The 14,340-nt window shown below is 45.1% G+C and overlaps 1 protein-coding gene across 1 annotated transcript in view; it reads left to right on the top strand.

Moving 5' to 3' along the window:
• The first annotated feature begins 12,638 nt into the window (after nt 1-12,638).
• DAPK1 (death associated protein kinase 1) overlaps nt 12,639-14,340 on the top strand; it is a 103,408-nt gene continuing 101,706 nt past the window's right edge. Inside the window, exon 1 of the mRNA XM_065661990.1 lies at nt 12,639-12,859. Coding sequence (XP_065518062.1) covers nt 12,798-12,859 — 62 coding nt within the window. The 5' untranslated portion in view covers nt 12,639-12,797. The remainder of the gene's footprint in view (nt 12,860-14,340) is intronic.

The following is a 14,340-nucleotide window of genomic DNA, read 5'->3' as shown; positions in this document are numbered from 1 at the left end:
CTTCCCTCTTTCCCCCATCTTCTTAACTCAGGACACCCAACATATGTGAAGGCTTGTTTGCAGCTTCATCTCTGGTTGGTTGGGTTTTTTTGTGTGTTCTATCAGAATGGTTCTCTTTTGTTTCTTTCTTTCTTGTTTTAATTTTGAGTTTGGTTTGTGTTTTACAAAAATGAGTCATACAGAGAGAAAATGCTTTGTTTCATTCAATGCCTCTTGCTGTAGCCATGCTGCCTTTCTTCAATAAACTTGTAATCTGACTATTGAAGTTACTGGTGTTCCCAGAGGTTTTTGTGCATGGAGCTCAGGGTATCTCACAACAAGAGTTCTCTTTGGCAAGTTCCATGTCAGAAACAAGGTGTGAAAAAGTTCATTTTAATATCTTATGAAAAGCCTGGAGATATGAAAAACATGTGATTAATATAATGAAAAAATATAATTATACCTGGTGTAGAGATAAAATAGTGTGTAATTGAAATGAACACCATGTCAGAGCAGAGAAACTCCAAATGTGATTACCATAATGCAAGTGTTAGGAAAGAACAAAATGAAGATGTCTTGAGGGGAAATAGGAGCAGATTTTGGGTACAGGCTAATCCTTGGCTCATCTAGCCAGTAATTTACAGTTCTAATTTAAACCCTGAAGAGGGAAAGAAACCCGGATCTGGTCAATATTCCTTGTACCAGCAGCTTTTCTCCAGCAGACTTAAACTGGTGATCCCAGGGGTCTGGCAGGCAATACGTGCACTGAGACACACAGTATTCATCTGGCTCCCGGATTTCTTTTTTGGCCTTCCGACAAAAAGCCTTACTTCTCCTGTAGAGGGGCAATTAGCACTGCTCCTTCATTTAATGCTACTGCAGAGCTTAAACCTTTCTCACACAGTAAATGTAGAAGATTGCCTCCCCAAGCACCTATTCACCAGTCCAAGCCATTGCAGTTCCCAGAGTGAAACGCTGCTGGCAGAGTGTCTTGTAATGGCCATCAAAACCCACTTCAGTGGCTTTAAATAAAAGTAATTGTTTTCATTAACTCTTTGTCTATATGGAATAGAAAATGTTGAGGACCAAATCCTGACTTCAGTTACATCTTGTTAAATCTGGAGGAGTAGTTTAATAGCTGTAAATGGAATGTAAACTCCAAGTGGCCTGTAGACTGAACATCAAGAACACCACAAGGGTTTTTGCTGTGACTTCCCTGCAATAGTCAATAAAGCTAACACAACAATACTTTATTTAATTTAGGGGAAATGTCTATGAACCACAGACATTTACTCTTCCTTGCTTACAAACATATCAGTAATAATACAAATGAATGAATACAAGAAAAGAGGAGAAAAGGTTTGCTAATTTTTTTTTTCTGCTTTTGTGATACTTTTGTATTGAACCCTATTTTTCAGGGGGAAAAAAAAAATCTGTTCTTTGTTGCCATAGCAATAGATTCCCAGGGTGAAATTATATCATGCTGCCTTTCTTCTAGGTTTCTGCATTGTGCAATCACCACCTACTCTCCTTCATTACCGTCAATAATCAGCAAACCCTCCCCACCCCCAGCCTCTATTCATCTGCATGTTTTGGGGTAGAGGACGCAATAATTATTGTTTTGACAGATGTAGAGAAGCTGAGGAAGCATGGGGTGTGCTGTCTGAAATGTCTCCAGTCTGGTCCCCTCTGATGATGCCTGTGAGCGCCTGCCCATCCACAGTCCTGTACCTCTTCTGCACACCCACTGACTGCCAGTGTCAGCTCCACAACACTGCATTATGATCTACTGGGAGGGGTGGGAGCAAGCACCTACACTAGCCTAGTACTGCCAAAGCAAAACCCTGGTTTCCTGAGGTAAAATGCTATGGCATTAACTCAGTGTGCCACCTCGCTTTTGCACCACAACAACTTCAAAATTAGCACCTCCATAGCAGATCAACAGGCTGAGCACAGCTGGTAGAACATGTACAATGATCTGAAGGATACAATAAAAAAACCCCAAAACAAAACAAAATCCCGTCCTCCATGTAGTGAAGCAATATACAATTGCCACTCTCCTACTGAGTGTCTATGTATGAGTACTCTGTATATCTCCAAGCTGGATTCACGCTTTTTTAACACTAAATCCCCCAAATCAAAGGAAGAGGTTCTGTTAAACATTTAATTAATGGCAATTACGGACCCTTTTTTGAGTTATCCTAGTTCCATTACTTTAGTGGACTGAGACAATTTATTATATCTATTTACACCAGCTGAAGAACTAGCCCTGAATAACATTTTGTCATTTAATATTACTGAATATTTTTCACTTGTTTGAAATAGAGACTTGTATTCCCTAGTGTTTCTTCATGTTCTCACTATCTAGCAGATAAAACAATGCAATGCAGTTTTACCAAAGCATTGAAGGTACATGAGCTTCTTCCCTCCTTCTCCTCCAGTCCCAGTCCTTTCCCATTAGCGCTGCTTTCACTCCAGAATCAGAGGTCCTGGTCATACGGCTGAGCCACCAACCCACACACCTCCCTCACCTAGACTCAGGGCTGCCTCTCTGCCTGAGTAACATTCACCAGGTTTTCAATAATAATTTCTAGGTTTTAATCTGAAACTCTTGGTATGTCTTTGTTGTTCTTTCACACACTGTCGTGGTTTAAATCCAACCACAGAGCTCATTCACTCACTCCCCCCCCTTCTTGCCCTCCCCTTGCTCCTGCAGGGATGAGAAGGAGAATCTAAAGAATGCAATTCCCACGGGTTGAGATAAGAACAGTCCAGTAACTCAGGTATAACACAAATCACTACTGCTACCACCAATAATAATAATGATAAGGGAAATAACAAGGGAAGAGAATACAACACCTCAGCACCAGCCGACTGATAACTCGCCCAACCCCACCTGACAAGCACCGACTCATACTTCGTCAAAACCCTGCAGTGTACTAGCCCTTCCGGCTAAGTCTCCGTTACATCCTGGGCATGAAGTGCTGTGGTATGGAATACCCCTTTGGCTAGTTTGGGTCAGGTGTCCTGTCTCTGCTTCCTCCCCGCTTTCCCTGTTCCCTCGCAGAGCATGAGGCTCAGAAAGTCCTTGGTCAGTCTAAAACATTTGTGTTACCAGCTCTGTTCTCAGGCCAAAAAGTCAAAACACAGCTCTGAACCAGCTACTAAGAAGGAGAAAAATGACTGCTACTGCTGAACCCAGGACACATATCCTGACTAGATTTTTATCCCACTGGACAGCTTGTAAAATTATTATTTTTTTTCCTAAATACTGGTATCCTTTTGCAGAGTAAAAAATGCTTTTCTAGATAAAAATAAGTTTCTACTTGGCTAAAGAGAAAGTACTGTAAAAGTGCTTGGCATTTAAGTATAATGCATTAGGTCTTTGCAAGAGCATAGCTGAAAGTCAGAAGAAAAAAAGAGCTGCATGAGAACTCTTTCTCCTTGCCTGTCAGTTAAATTTGCTACTAAATATGGTTTCAGGTACAAGACACATCATTGTTAATGCATGCCTTTGTTAATTCAGGAACAAGAAGGTCTGAGTACTTCTCATTTAGTAATTCTTTCTGGATACAATAATATCTATTTAAGCAATATGCATGTAAGTAATACATCATTTTTGTAATGGGATTGTGAATGAATCATGATGCTACTTTTATGCAAATAATACCAATGTAACATTCTGTACTTTAATAACAGACATACCCATGCCAGTCCCTTCCTCTTGATGTCAGGAGAGGAGTCTGGATGTGAAAAGCCATCCATTTATTTAAGCACATAATTAAGAATTCCACCTTTCGACCTACAGAGTGCTGCATGCTCAGAAGCTTACCAAGCAGAGTGATTACAAACTCTCCAGCCTGTGCCTAGGTAAGCAGTGGTTTACTCCACCAGAATCAGACTTCACAATGCTATGTCTAGCATCTAGACCTCTGGATCTGCTTTGCAGAGTCTCGGTTACAGATTTCTGCAAGAATTCTCTTTCCTAATGGGAAACTGTGACAATAACTAATAAAAAAATACACTGTTCCTGGCAATGACAGCAGTACTTGTTACACCTCTTCTATTTGTAACTGATAAGCCCCTAGGGTATTTGGAAAAGCAAGATCTTTGACTCAAGATGTAAAATCCTACTAGAACAATTGAGTGTGTAGGTATACAGCAGCTGCTTTTATTCTGAAAACTGCACAGAAAGAAAATTATCACCAAATCATAGAACGAATCATCCATCCATCCTGGTAGCTGAACTCATTAAGTAACTTGCTCAGCTTTATCTGTGATACAATAATAAATCAATTAAAGAGATACAATACAAAATGAATTAAAGGCATGATCGGAGGGATTATTTCAGTTGAGGAAGATGGATTCTGCTGCCCTTTTAACACACTCTGCCTCATAGAGATGGGAGGTGCTCACTGCTGGCCCTCCACACCACAGCTGCTACTGTAGCCATCCCTAGCAGGGTGGAACATAGGTAGTTTGCATTACTTGAGCTAACAATGCAAAGAGGAGAAATAAAGGGATTAGGAGGGCCGTGAAACCAAAATTCTGCAGGCAGTGGCTGGGCATCACAACCATTACTCTTTGCACCTGGTGAACTTTGGGATCAACCTCAGAAACTGGCATTTTAATAGCACAGATTTTCCCTATACCACAGGTAACTTCAACTGACTGGATTAAGGCACTTGAACAGCACACAGTACCTCTTGAGCAGCCAGCCAAGATTAAATGTCACTTACACTAAAGAAGCCTCTTGTACTTTTTTCCATATTCCTACCTAGCTCTCTGCATAGCACACACAAAAAAGCACTTTGCAGGACCAGTGTGTCATACATAGTACCTGAGAAAATTAATCACATGCAGAGGAAACTCAGTGCAAACTTCAAATTTCTCTCTTCAGAAATTACAGCACGAATGTTTCATTGCCTGCTGTACATGTAGGGAAGATAGATAGGCAGAGGGAATGTATGGGCATGAAACATGCCAAACATGATTACTCTGTCTCCCAAACATCTAGATGACAACTCCATGCAGACATATTTGTTGTATATTCATGCTTAGGGATGTTTTGCTTTCAGAAATGCCCAAATACACTGAGCAAAAGCTGCAAAACAGTCAAACAGACTTTTTTTATATGCTAATGATTTCACATGTAGGCATTTCACCAACAGCTGGAGAGTGCTTACTCTCTTCACACTCCCCTGTAGCTAGTCAGGGTGCCAGGAAGCTGGTAAGTTTGTCATACCCCATGATGTTAAAACTGCTGCCCCTGGTTCCCCAGTATTATGAGGAACCTCTATCTTGTACTAAACCAACAAAAGAAATCTCCCACATTTTTACCTTTAGATACTGCTTGCTCTATCTGTCCTGGTTTAGCAGTAGTCAAGTCTTGTGTTCTAGGCTATTCTACAACAAAAAAATATTTTAGGCACACTTCGCCAGTGCTAAGATAGATAGTTTTGGATCAGCACAGTGTACTGATTTGAGATTCCCTTGGTAAACGTTCTTTGAGAACAAAAGATGCGATAATGCTAGCTGTAGTAACAGGGTATTTAATGTGGACTCCACAGCAGTGTATCTGTCATGCCAGACCTACTGACACAGAAAAAATCTGGGTCAGCAGTCAGAAACATTAATGACTTTACATCCAGATTTTTACAGTGCATCCTCAAAGGAAACACTATCACGTAGGTGTCTTGGCTCCTGGGAGCTGTCTTTGGGACTAACTGAAATAAGGAGTTAAACATTAGGATAGCACTTTTTTTTCCAGTCATCATCACTCACTTCAAGTGCGATATTGTGCAAGTCAGACTAGTCCTACAGACATTCTGCATGTCCAGTTTAGTCATGTTTACCTAAAAAGAAAAAAGTAAAGAATGCCAGCAATTAACTACACATCCATGGCATTGGGGTTAAATCCTGTATCCAGCCTTCATTTCCAATGGCTTCTCTGTAAAAAGATTACATTAAGTACTACTTAGCATTCATTTCTAAGGATAAGGCTATGACCTCTGTATTACCATACTATGCCAAAAGAATTTGAACCCACAAATGTCTTTCCCAGGCAGTGAACCAAGGCCAAGTGTCAGCAAGCAGATTTCCCTCCTAACAGCTGACATCTGCAGGAAAGTGGTCTAAGAGGTCTTGCTGACTACAGCACCAAAAGCCACCACCACAGGCACTATCTCACCAGCCTCCTCTGCCCTCCACATAGCTTTCCCTAAAGCTGGTTCTCATTCCTGGCAAGTGCAGTGAGTGTCTGTTCAGCACTGACAAGCATAATTATTTAACAACACTCTCTGCTACAGAGGTGTAGCAAAGGATAATTAAAGCAACTGATGTTTACAAAGCATTTGGGGAGCACTGAATAAAAGCTGTTATATAAATGTAATAATCTTTATTAACTTTTTTTTATTTTATATATATATATTTTGATTTTCTATTGTTTGTCTTGTGACTGGGATTTTAGAGCCTCCCTTAGAAGAAGAAATAGGCATAAAGACAGGACAGCAAGTGCTACCTCATCCTGCCATCCATTTTCTCTGGAAGCTTACCGAACAGAGTAAATGTGGTTTCATGGTATCATATACTACTGATAAGCCTGCTGAACTTTTGCATTTCAAAGCTGAGGGGCGGGAATTCTAGTGCATATTGTGCAAGAAGCTGATGCAAATACCATTGTTTTACGATAGTATATGTTATAAATTATTATTATAAAACATGCATATCACAATATTGAGATGTCAGTCAAGTTCAAGGTTTATAGCACAATATACTGAACAATAAAGCCTTCAATTTCCTTGTAAAATTCTTGAGGTACTTTGAGAATCACGAAGGACTTCCAGCAAGTGCTTTCTTGATTTCTTCTTTCACATGTAGGTTTGGAGTATTCTTTGGTCTGATTAAAGAAAATTTATCAAACATACTGCTACATATCTGATGCATTTTGGTTTTGTAGGGAGTCAAACTGAGCTCAGAATTAAAAAGCCAGAAGACCAAAGAACTTTCTCATGCTACTTGAAAATATATATTTCGTCTCACAGAATGTTGTGTATATAGAATCATAGAATCATAGAATAGTTAGGGTTGGAAAAGACATCAAGATCATCTTGTTCCAACCCCCCTGCCACGGGCAGGGACACCTCACATTAAACCATTTCACCCAAGGCTCTGTCCAGCCTGGGCTTGAACACCACCAGGGATGGAGCATTCACAACTTCCATGGGCAACCCATTACAGTGCCTCACCACCCTCATGGTAAAGAACTTCTTCCTTATATCTAACCTAAACTTGCTGCAACATAAGGATATATTATACTATTACAAGCAGTATTTTAACTAAATGTTGTAATCTTACATTTACCTTACTGAATCTACACGTTAACAAAATCTTTCTCAAAATGTTTTGACTTGGAGTAAACCTTCTTTTCATGAAGAAATAGTCCTGCAAAGAATTTAATCGTTTGCAGTTTGTTTTCTATTAAATAAATATACAATACACAGAGACCAAATCTACATGGGAGAACAGTTACAGGAAATCAAAGTTCAAGATAGGTAATTCCCATGTAGTTCTGATTGTTTGTTTAAGTCCTCAGGAAGTTCAGATTATCTGCTGTTCACTGGTCCAAGTCAGGCATACAATTAATTGCCTTGCCAAGTAAAGTCTTTGCTGGGGGATGTACATGATATGGGCTGTGATGAATAAACACATAAATCAGCAGATCCTAGATTTTTATTTTTTTTAATGAGGAACGGACATAAATCCCTAAAGAATACAAGAGGCACTAATCTTGCTGTGCTTGGTGCTTTCAGAAGTGATGCTGATAATTTTTTATGAACGTGACTTCTATGTGTCTTCTAAAACACAGCAATTTAATGAATTTTTAACAAAATGCTATTTTGTTTATTGACTGAAATGGTAAGGAATTATTTTTTCCAGCAAAATTTATTCTGCACCACTGTTGAGTCTAGTTACAGTGCTAAAAGCCACAGTTACTGCAAAATTACAGATTCTACCTTGCCAGCCATTTCAGGCATCTGTGAAAGGAATGTATGGGTTTCAGTCTACTTTCTGAGGCATGGGAGCCCTAATCACAAATGTCACTGGCATATCTGGAGCTCCTTTTATAGGAAAAATGCTTTGGGTTTACCAGATCTCAGTGGCTCTGTGGCACTACATTCTGGTGCATCCCTGGTGCGTCTGATAAATGCAGAAGAGTAGCTTTCAGTGGCAGTAACTAGATTGCCTTGTGAAAAATTAAACTAGGTATGAAAAATCTGTGGATCTGCACAAAGAACATCACACATAACCCAGGAAATTGCTTTAAAGTAATGTCAAACATAAATGCCAATCTCTTAAAAAGAAAACTATACACAGAAGAAGTAATAGCCAGACTAAGTAATTTATGTTCTTTGCCATAATTAGTATCTTACATGGTTAGAAGAACCATCTTACCTGGATGACAGAAAAAAATCTGTCAGTGATCTTGAAAAGATTTATCCTGAAATAATACACTTAATATGCCTCCTTGTCTGTTAACTCTATGCAGAAATGGCTGTGTTGATTCAGTAGTAAAGTGGCTGAATAGGGCTATAAATCACTTGACTTGAAGAAATAATGTAGCTTTCTTTTCACTTACTGCTTGGAGATGAAGATGCTTTCTGCAAATCTGAATTCTTTGTAGTATTTTTTTAAGAAACAGAACACGTTTTTCTACATAGCAAAATATATGTGAACCACTTGATGTAATAAGCTAGCAGGAACAAATCACTCCTTAAAAAAAAACCCAAATTTGTTGCTACTAATCTTGCTCTTGACCCTCTTTCACACTGAAATAGTCTTACTGACACCAGGACCACTCCTAATTTACAACAGTGTAAGTAAGGAGTTAATTTCACTTTATTATTCCTGTTACATTACAATAAACAAAAAACACACATTGGCTTGAAATCACAGAACCACGAAATCACAGAGATGTTGCTGCTGAGTTTATTACGGTTGGATTTCATCCAATGTGCTATTAAACCTGTAAGCATAAATGACAATTGCAATGCCTGAATTACATTTGACAGCAATTTAAAATTATTTTTACCATTTATTACATGTGCAATCTAGTATCACTCATGGAACCTGAGCATTTTGAAAACACAGCAGTAGGGCTGGGTTTCCACCTAGATTCAGTGTTTCCAGACTGCAAGATGCGTGCCACTCAGAACAGGCAAGCCCTTTCGAAGCTGGCTGCATGAAACACAACCAGCTGAGCATTTCTCTGAAGAAACAGGATCCCTGCTTCAGCTGGAAAACATCTTTTTTGGTACCTGTGTACCAGATGTGCTGCCATAGCTGTCTTCACTGGAGTGAAGCATGACTGCTCTTCATGCATGTGTCATGGTGACAAGTGCTATTGCTGCTGACACAAGAGTATTCAAACAGAACTCCCAGGACCACTGAGGGCCTGAACAACAAAATTCAGGCATCCCAAACCTCGATGGACAGGCAACAAGAGCAAGATCTCCCCCTTTGGATAAGGTAGTTAATGAAGTGGACGGGAAAACCAGAACATTTTAAATAATTCATTTTTCTGTTGATCCTATGCATCTCAGTAATAACCTCAGTTATGGTGTGTTGATTTCAATGTGTGCCTGCTCTCACTTGAATCAATAGTGAAATTCCAATTGCTTCAGTTAAAGCAGGCTGGGTCATAAGGAGTTGTGCTGAATTGCGTCTTTGAGTAGCACTTACAATGCAAAATACATACAAGCTACAATGGATGTTGCTCTTATGTAAGTTCAACACCGTCATAAAAATACAAAACAAAGAAATGTTAAACATCTGAAGATAAGTGGGATCAAGTGGACCCTCAGCAAGTTTGCCAACACCACCAAGCTGTGTGGTGCAGTTGGTAGGCTGGAGGGAAGGGATGCCATTCAGAGGGACCTGGACAGGCTCAAGAGATGGACCTGAACCTTATGAAGTTCAACAAGGCCAAGTGCAAGGTCCTGCAAATGGGTCAGGGCAATCCCAGGCACAGCTACAGGCTGGACAGAGAATGGACTGAGAGCAGCTCTGAGGAGAAGGGCCTGGGGGTATGTTTGATGAGAAACTCAGTGTGAGCCGGCAGTGTGTACCCACAGCCCAGAAAGCCAACTGTATCTTGGGCTGCATCAAAAGAAGCATGACCAGCAGGTGGAATGAGGTGATCCTGCCCCTCTACTCTGCCCTCATGAGACCCCACCTGCAGTGCTGTGTTCAGATCTGGGCCCCCAACACACAGAGATGTGGGCTTGCTGGAGAAAGACCAGAGAAGGGCCAGAAAGACTGATCAAAGGGCTGGAGTACCTCTCCTATGAAGACAGGCTGAGAGAGCTGGGCTTTATTCAGTGTAGAGAGCAGGAGGCTCCAAGAACACCTTAGAGCAGCCTTCCAGTCCAGTACCTAAAGGAGGATGTTTCATAAGGGCATGTAGTGACAGGACAAAGGGGAATGGCTTTAAACTGAAAGAGGGCAGATATAAGGAAGAAGTTCTTCCCTGTGAGGGTGGTGAGGCGCTGGCACAGGTTACCCAGGGAAGCTGTGGCTGCCCCATCCCTGGCAGTGTTCAAGGCCAGGTTGGAGGGGGCTTTGAGCCACCTGGTCTGGTGGAAGGTGTCCCTGCCCATGGCAGGGCGGTTGGAACTAGATGAGCTTTCAGGTCCCTTCCAACTCAAACCATTCTATGATTCTATGATCAAGCGAGGTTAGAGTGCCTCAGATTTCATGGGCTGGCTCCAGTGATTGTCCTCATTTCCAGGAAAGGAAGAATCTGTAAGACAAAATAGAACTTTTGAACCTGTAGCCAGTGTCTGTTAAAACCTTTGAGTTGCGCTGAAAATCCAACAATCTAAAGTGTGTGAGCCATGAGTCTGAAAACCTATTAAGAGATAAATACATAGAAGATGGGCTGAAGACAAGGCCCAGCATCATGCCTGGCTGTAAACCTCATAGTGTGGGTGCATAGTTCTGAACGTAGGGCCATCAATAGTGCTGCCATCCTTGAAGATGGCTTTATGCAACTTCACATCCAACAACCCATTCAAATGCCCTCTTTCCATTTTACAGATGACTTCAGTGGAGGCACAAAAATTCATGATGCTTGCCCCAGGTCATGCCATGACTCACTCAGAAAATTTCAGGGCTTCTGTTCTTACTGCGCTGTACCTCAAGAAATAGGCTCTCTTGACTCAAGTGTAATACTGTATGACTGCACTGAACTTCTTTTCACCTTTGATGAGCGATTTTTTCCTGAGAGATCTCAAGAGTTCAGATGGAAGTTAAAAGCTGTTGCGTTACCTGACGTCATGCTGAACACTCGAGGCTGAGCAACAGGGATGAGAGGAAAGAGCAACTCGGAAAACACAGCTTGGCCTGGGACCAATACACCACAGAAAACAACACGTGCTGGGAACGCTGAACCTGAGCAGCAGCACATGGGAAGCCAGGAGACGTTAACAAATGCCAAATGCGAGGTGCCACATTCCGCACAGACAACTGAATGCACTTTGTATTAAAAGAAGCTCGCTGTTGTTTCCTGCTGGTGAGAGGGTACCTGTACACGGTACTCCATGCTTCCTCCGTGAGGAGCCGAGGCGCGCCAGCCGTGCCCGGGGCTGCCCTGCTAACCTCTTCCTCCGCCGCTGCTGGAGGGCCTGGAGAGCCCTGCCGCAGGGGATGCAGAGCCTGGGCCCCCACGGCACCGCCCCGCTCTGCCCTACGGGGACCGCGGCCGTGGCAGAGCAGGGTGAGGTCGCTGGTGGCCGGAAGGCAGCGGCCGCCGGCTCCCGGCTGTCCCCGGCCCCGCTTCACCCTGCCCGGGGCGGAGGCGCGGCCTCCCAGCGGGACGCAGGAGCCGGGCGGGAGGCGCGGGGCTGCGGCAGGCGCTGCCGGTGAGAGCGCACACAAAGGCCGCGCCGGGAGCCGCCGCACCGGGCGGGGACGGGGCCGCGCTCGGCCTGCACACGGCGCCACGGGCCCGCCCGCGGGGTCGAGCTGCACCGCGCCGCGCCGGGCCGGGCCGCACCTGGCCGTGCCACCCCCCGCGGCACACGGGCACAGGCCGCGGCGAGGGGCGGGCGGTGGAAGGCCTCCATTGGCGCGCCGGCCCGGTACGCTGGCACCGCCTCACGGGGCGCGGAGGGGCCGGGGGGCCGCGGCCGCAGCGGCTGAGTGGCGATCAAGGGAGCGGGCGGCGGAGAAGGCGGGTGGCCCGGCGCCGGCTGTCCCTGCCCGGCGGTGGGGAGGGGATCCCCCGGCTCAGCCTCCTGCCCTCGCCCGGGGCAGGGTACGGTTGGGTACGGGGATGCCCGGGGGCTGCTGCCGCAGGTCCGGCGGCACATCCCAGCTGACCCGGCGACGGAGCCACGGAGGAATGCAGCCGGGCGCCGGCGGCGGGGCGGCTGCTGGAGGAGGGGCGGGGCTCCGGGCGCCGCTTTCTTCTCCCGCCGCCAGGGCAGGGGCAGCGGCAGGAGCCGGGGCCGGGACCGGGGCAGCGACCGGGGCAGGGGCAGCGGCAGGGGCAGCGGCAGGGGCAGGGAAGCGTCCTGCGGCCCGCGGGTGCCGCTTCCTCCGGGGTGAGGCGAGGCGGGGCGGGGCGGGGCGGAGCGGGCGGGGGGCGGCCCCGGCCCCGTCGCCGGGAGGGACACCGCCCCGCCGCGGGCAGGGGAGCTCACCCGGCGCTGCGCTCTGCTGCAGGGCGCGTAGCTGAGCGCGGGGCGGCCCCGGCGGCTCCGGCGCGCTGGTGATGAGGGCGCGGAGCAGGGAGGGCTGAAGGCGAGGCGGCGACCATGACGGTGTTCAGGCAGGAGAACCTGGAGGAGCACTACGAGACGGGCGAGGACCTCGGCAGGTGGGTGCGGCCGTTGCCGGCTTTGAGCGGGGGGAGCCGCTGCCGCTGAGCGCGAAGGGGCCAGGGCAGGCGCTGCTCCAGCCGCCTGGAAAGCCCCCGCGTCGCCTTTCAGTCCTGGCGGGAGGTGCCCGTTCTGAGAAGGGGGAGTGGGGTTTCAAGCTACAGCGCGTTTGCGCTTATGGTAGAGGTCCGATGTGGGTTTGGAGCCGGGCGGTTCTTCGGTGGTGCCGTCTCTGCTTGGTGCCCGTCGGGCTGCTGTGCGGGGTCAGCTGCGAGATGTACGGCTGGGTGCTGCTCGCCCGGCGCGTAGCTGGAAACGTGGTGGGTTTGTAGGACGGGAGTTGGTGGTGTGTGTGTAGCGACGGGCGCCGTATCTGTTGGGTTTGCTTCGATAAGACGATTAAAGAAGTGAGATAAATTGCTCTTCCTCCGTGCGGTGGAGATCACTTTCTGGGTATCCCTGTTAAGCTGGAAGTCGGATGAGGGGATGTGAGCAGAGTGCTGCAGATAAAGCGTTGCCTGCCTGAACCATGATGCTTGAATGCTGTGTAGTGATCTCTGAGTCCATGCTGTTAGTCATGCCTTGTTTTCTCAGTGCCTTCCGTGTTTCAAAACTGTTAGTTTAACCCTGAATTATGTTATGTGCAAGCCTCCTTTTCATCTTCCTTCCCCCTTCTTTCAGAGGGAATTCAGTGGCATTTTAGCACATCAGTATGGCGGAATCCTTTTGTAGTGTTCGTCTCGGCAATTTCAAAGCTGAGGATCGGTGTTTAATTACCACAGGGCAGTGTACATGACAACATGCCGATGATCATGTGTGTGCTTGTATGTACCTTTCCAGTGAAGGGACAAGTAATAACAAATGTTGTAAAGGAGATACTGGCATAGGCAGGAACTTAGAAATACAACATTGTTTCGTAAAAAACCCCAACCCTACCAAATAAACAGAAAACTCCTATGTTATTGGGAACTTCATTAGACTGTATTTAAAATAACCTTCACCCTACTTATGTACAAGTTTTCTGCCGTGACTTGTACAGGTGCATGATAAATACGTACTTTCACATTGTATTCTCGGTTGGCTTTTCGTATGTCTAGAATGACAGTCCGTGTTAATACGTTAGTACAACAGTGAAGTCATATTAACTTACTGGATAGCGTGTTAGAAAGGCATGTTATCGTGCCAAGCCATAGTTTAGGTTGTGAGGCATAAATATTTTGTTAGGGGACAAAAAATCTTTCGGTTTAATTTCCATTCTTCTTGGCAAGAATGCATGAAGTGTTCTGAAATTTAGTTTTAGGTGCCTGGACTCTTAAAAATAAAACTATGCTTGTGCTTACAGACACCAATACATGGTTTACTTTACAGAAGAAAATAAAGACATATCTAGAAATTACCCTGTTTTCTTAAGGTTCTTCAGGGAGAAGACAATGTCAGTATGCTAGCTTAGGTGGTGTTAGGGTTTGTGTAACCTCTCTCA

This window comes from Lathamus discolor, chromosome Z, assembly GCF_037157495.1.
Source record: "Lathamus discolor isolate bLatDis1 chromosome Z, bLatDis1.hap1, whole genome shotgun sequence".
NCBI classification, from domain to species: Eukaryota; Metazoa; Chordata; class Aves; order Psittaciformes; family Psittacidae; genus Lathamus; species Lathamus discolor.
Note: the sequence above shows the minus strand (reverse complement) of the source record. Positions and strands in the feature narration are given on the sequence as shown.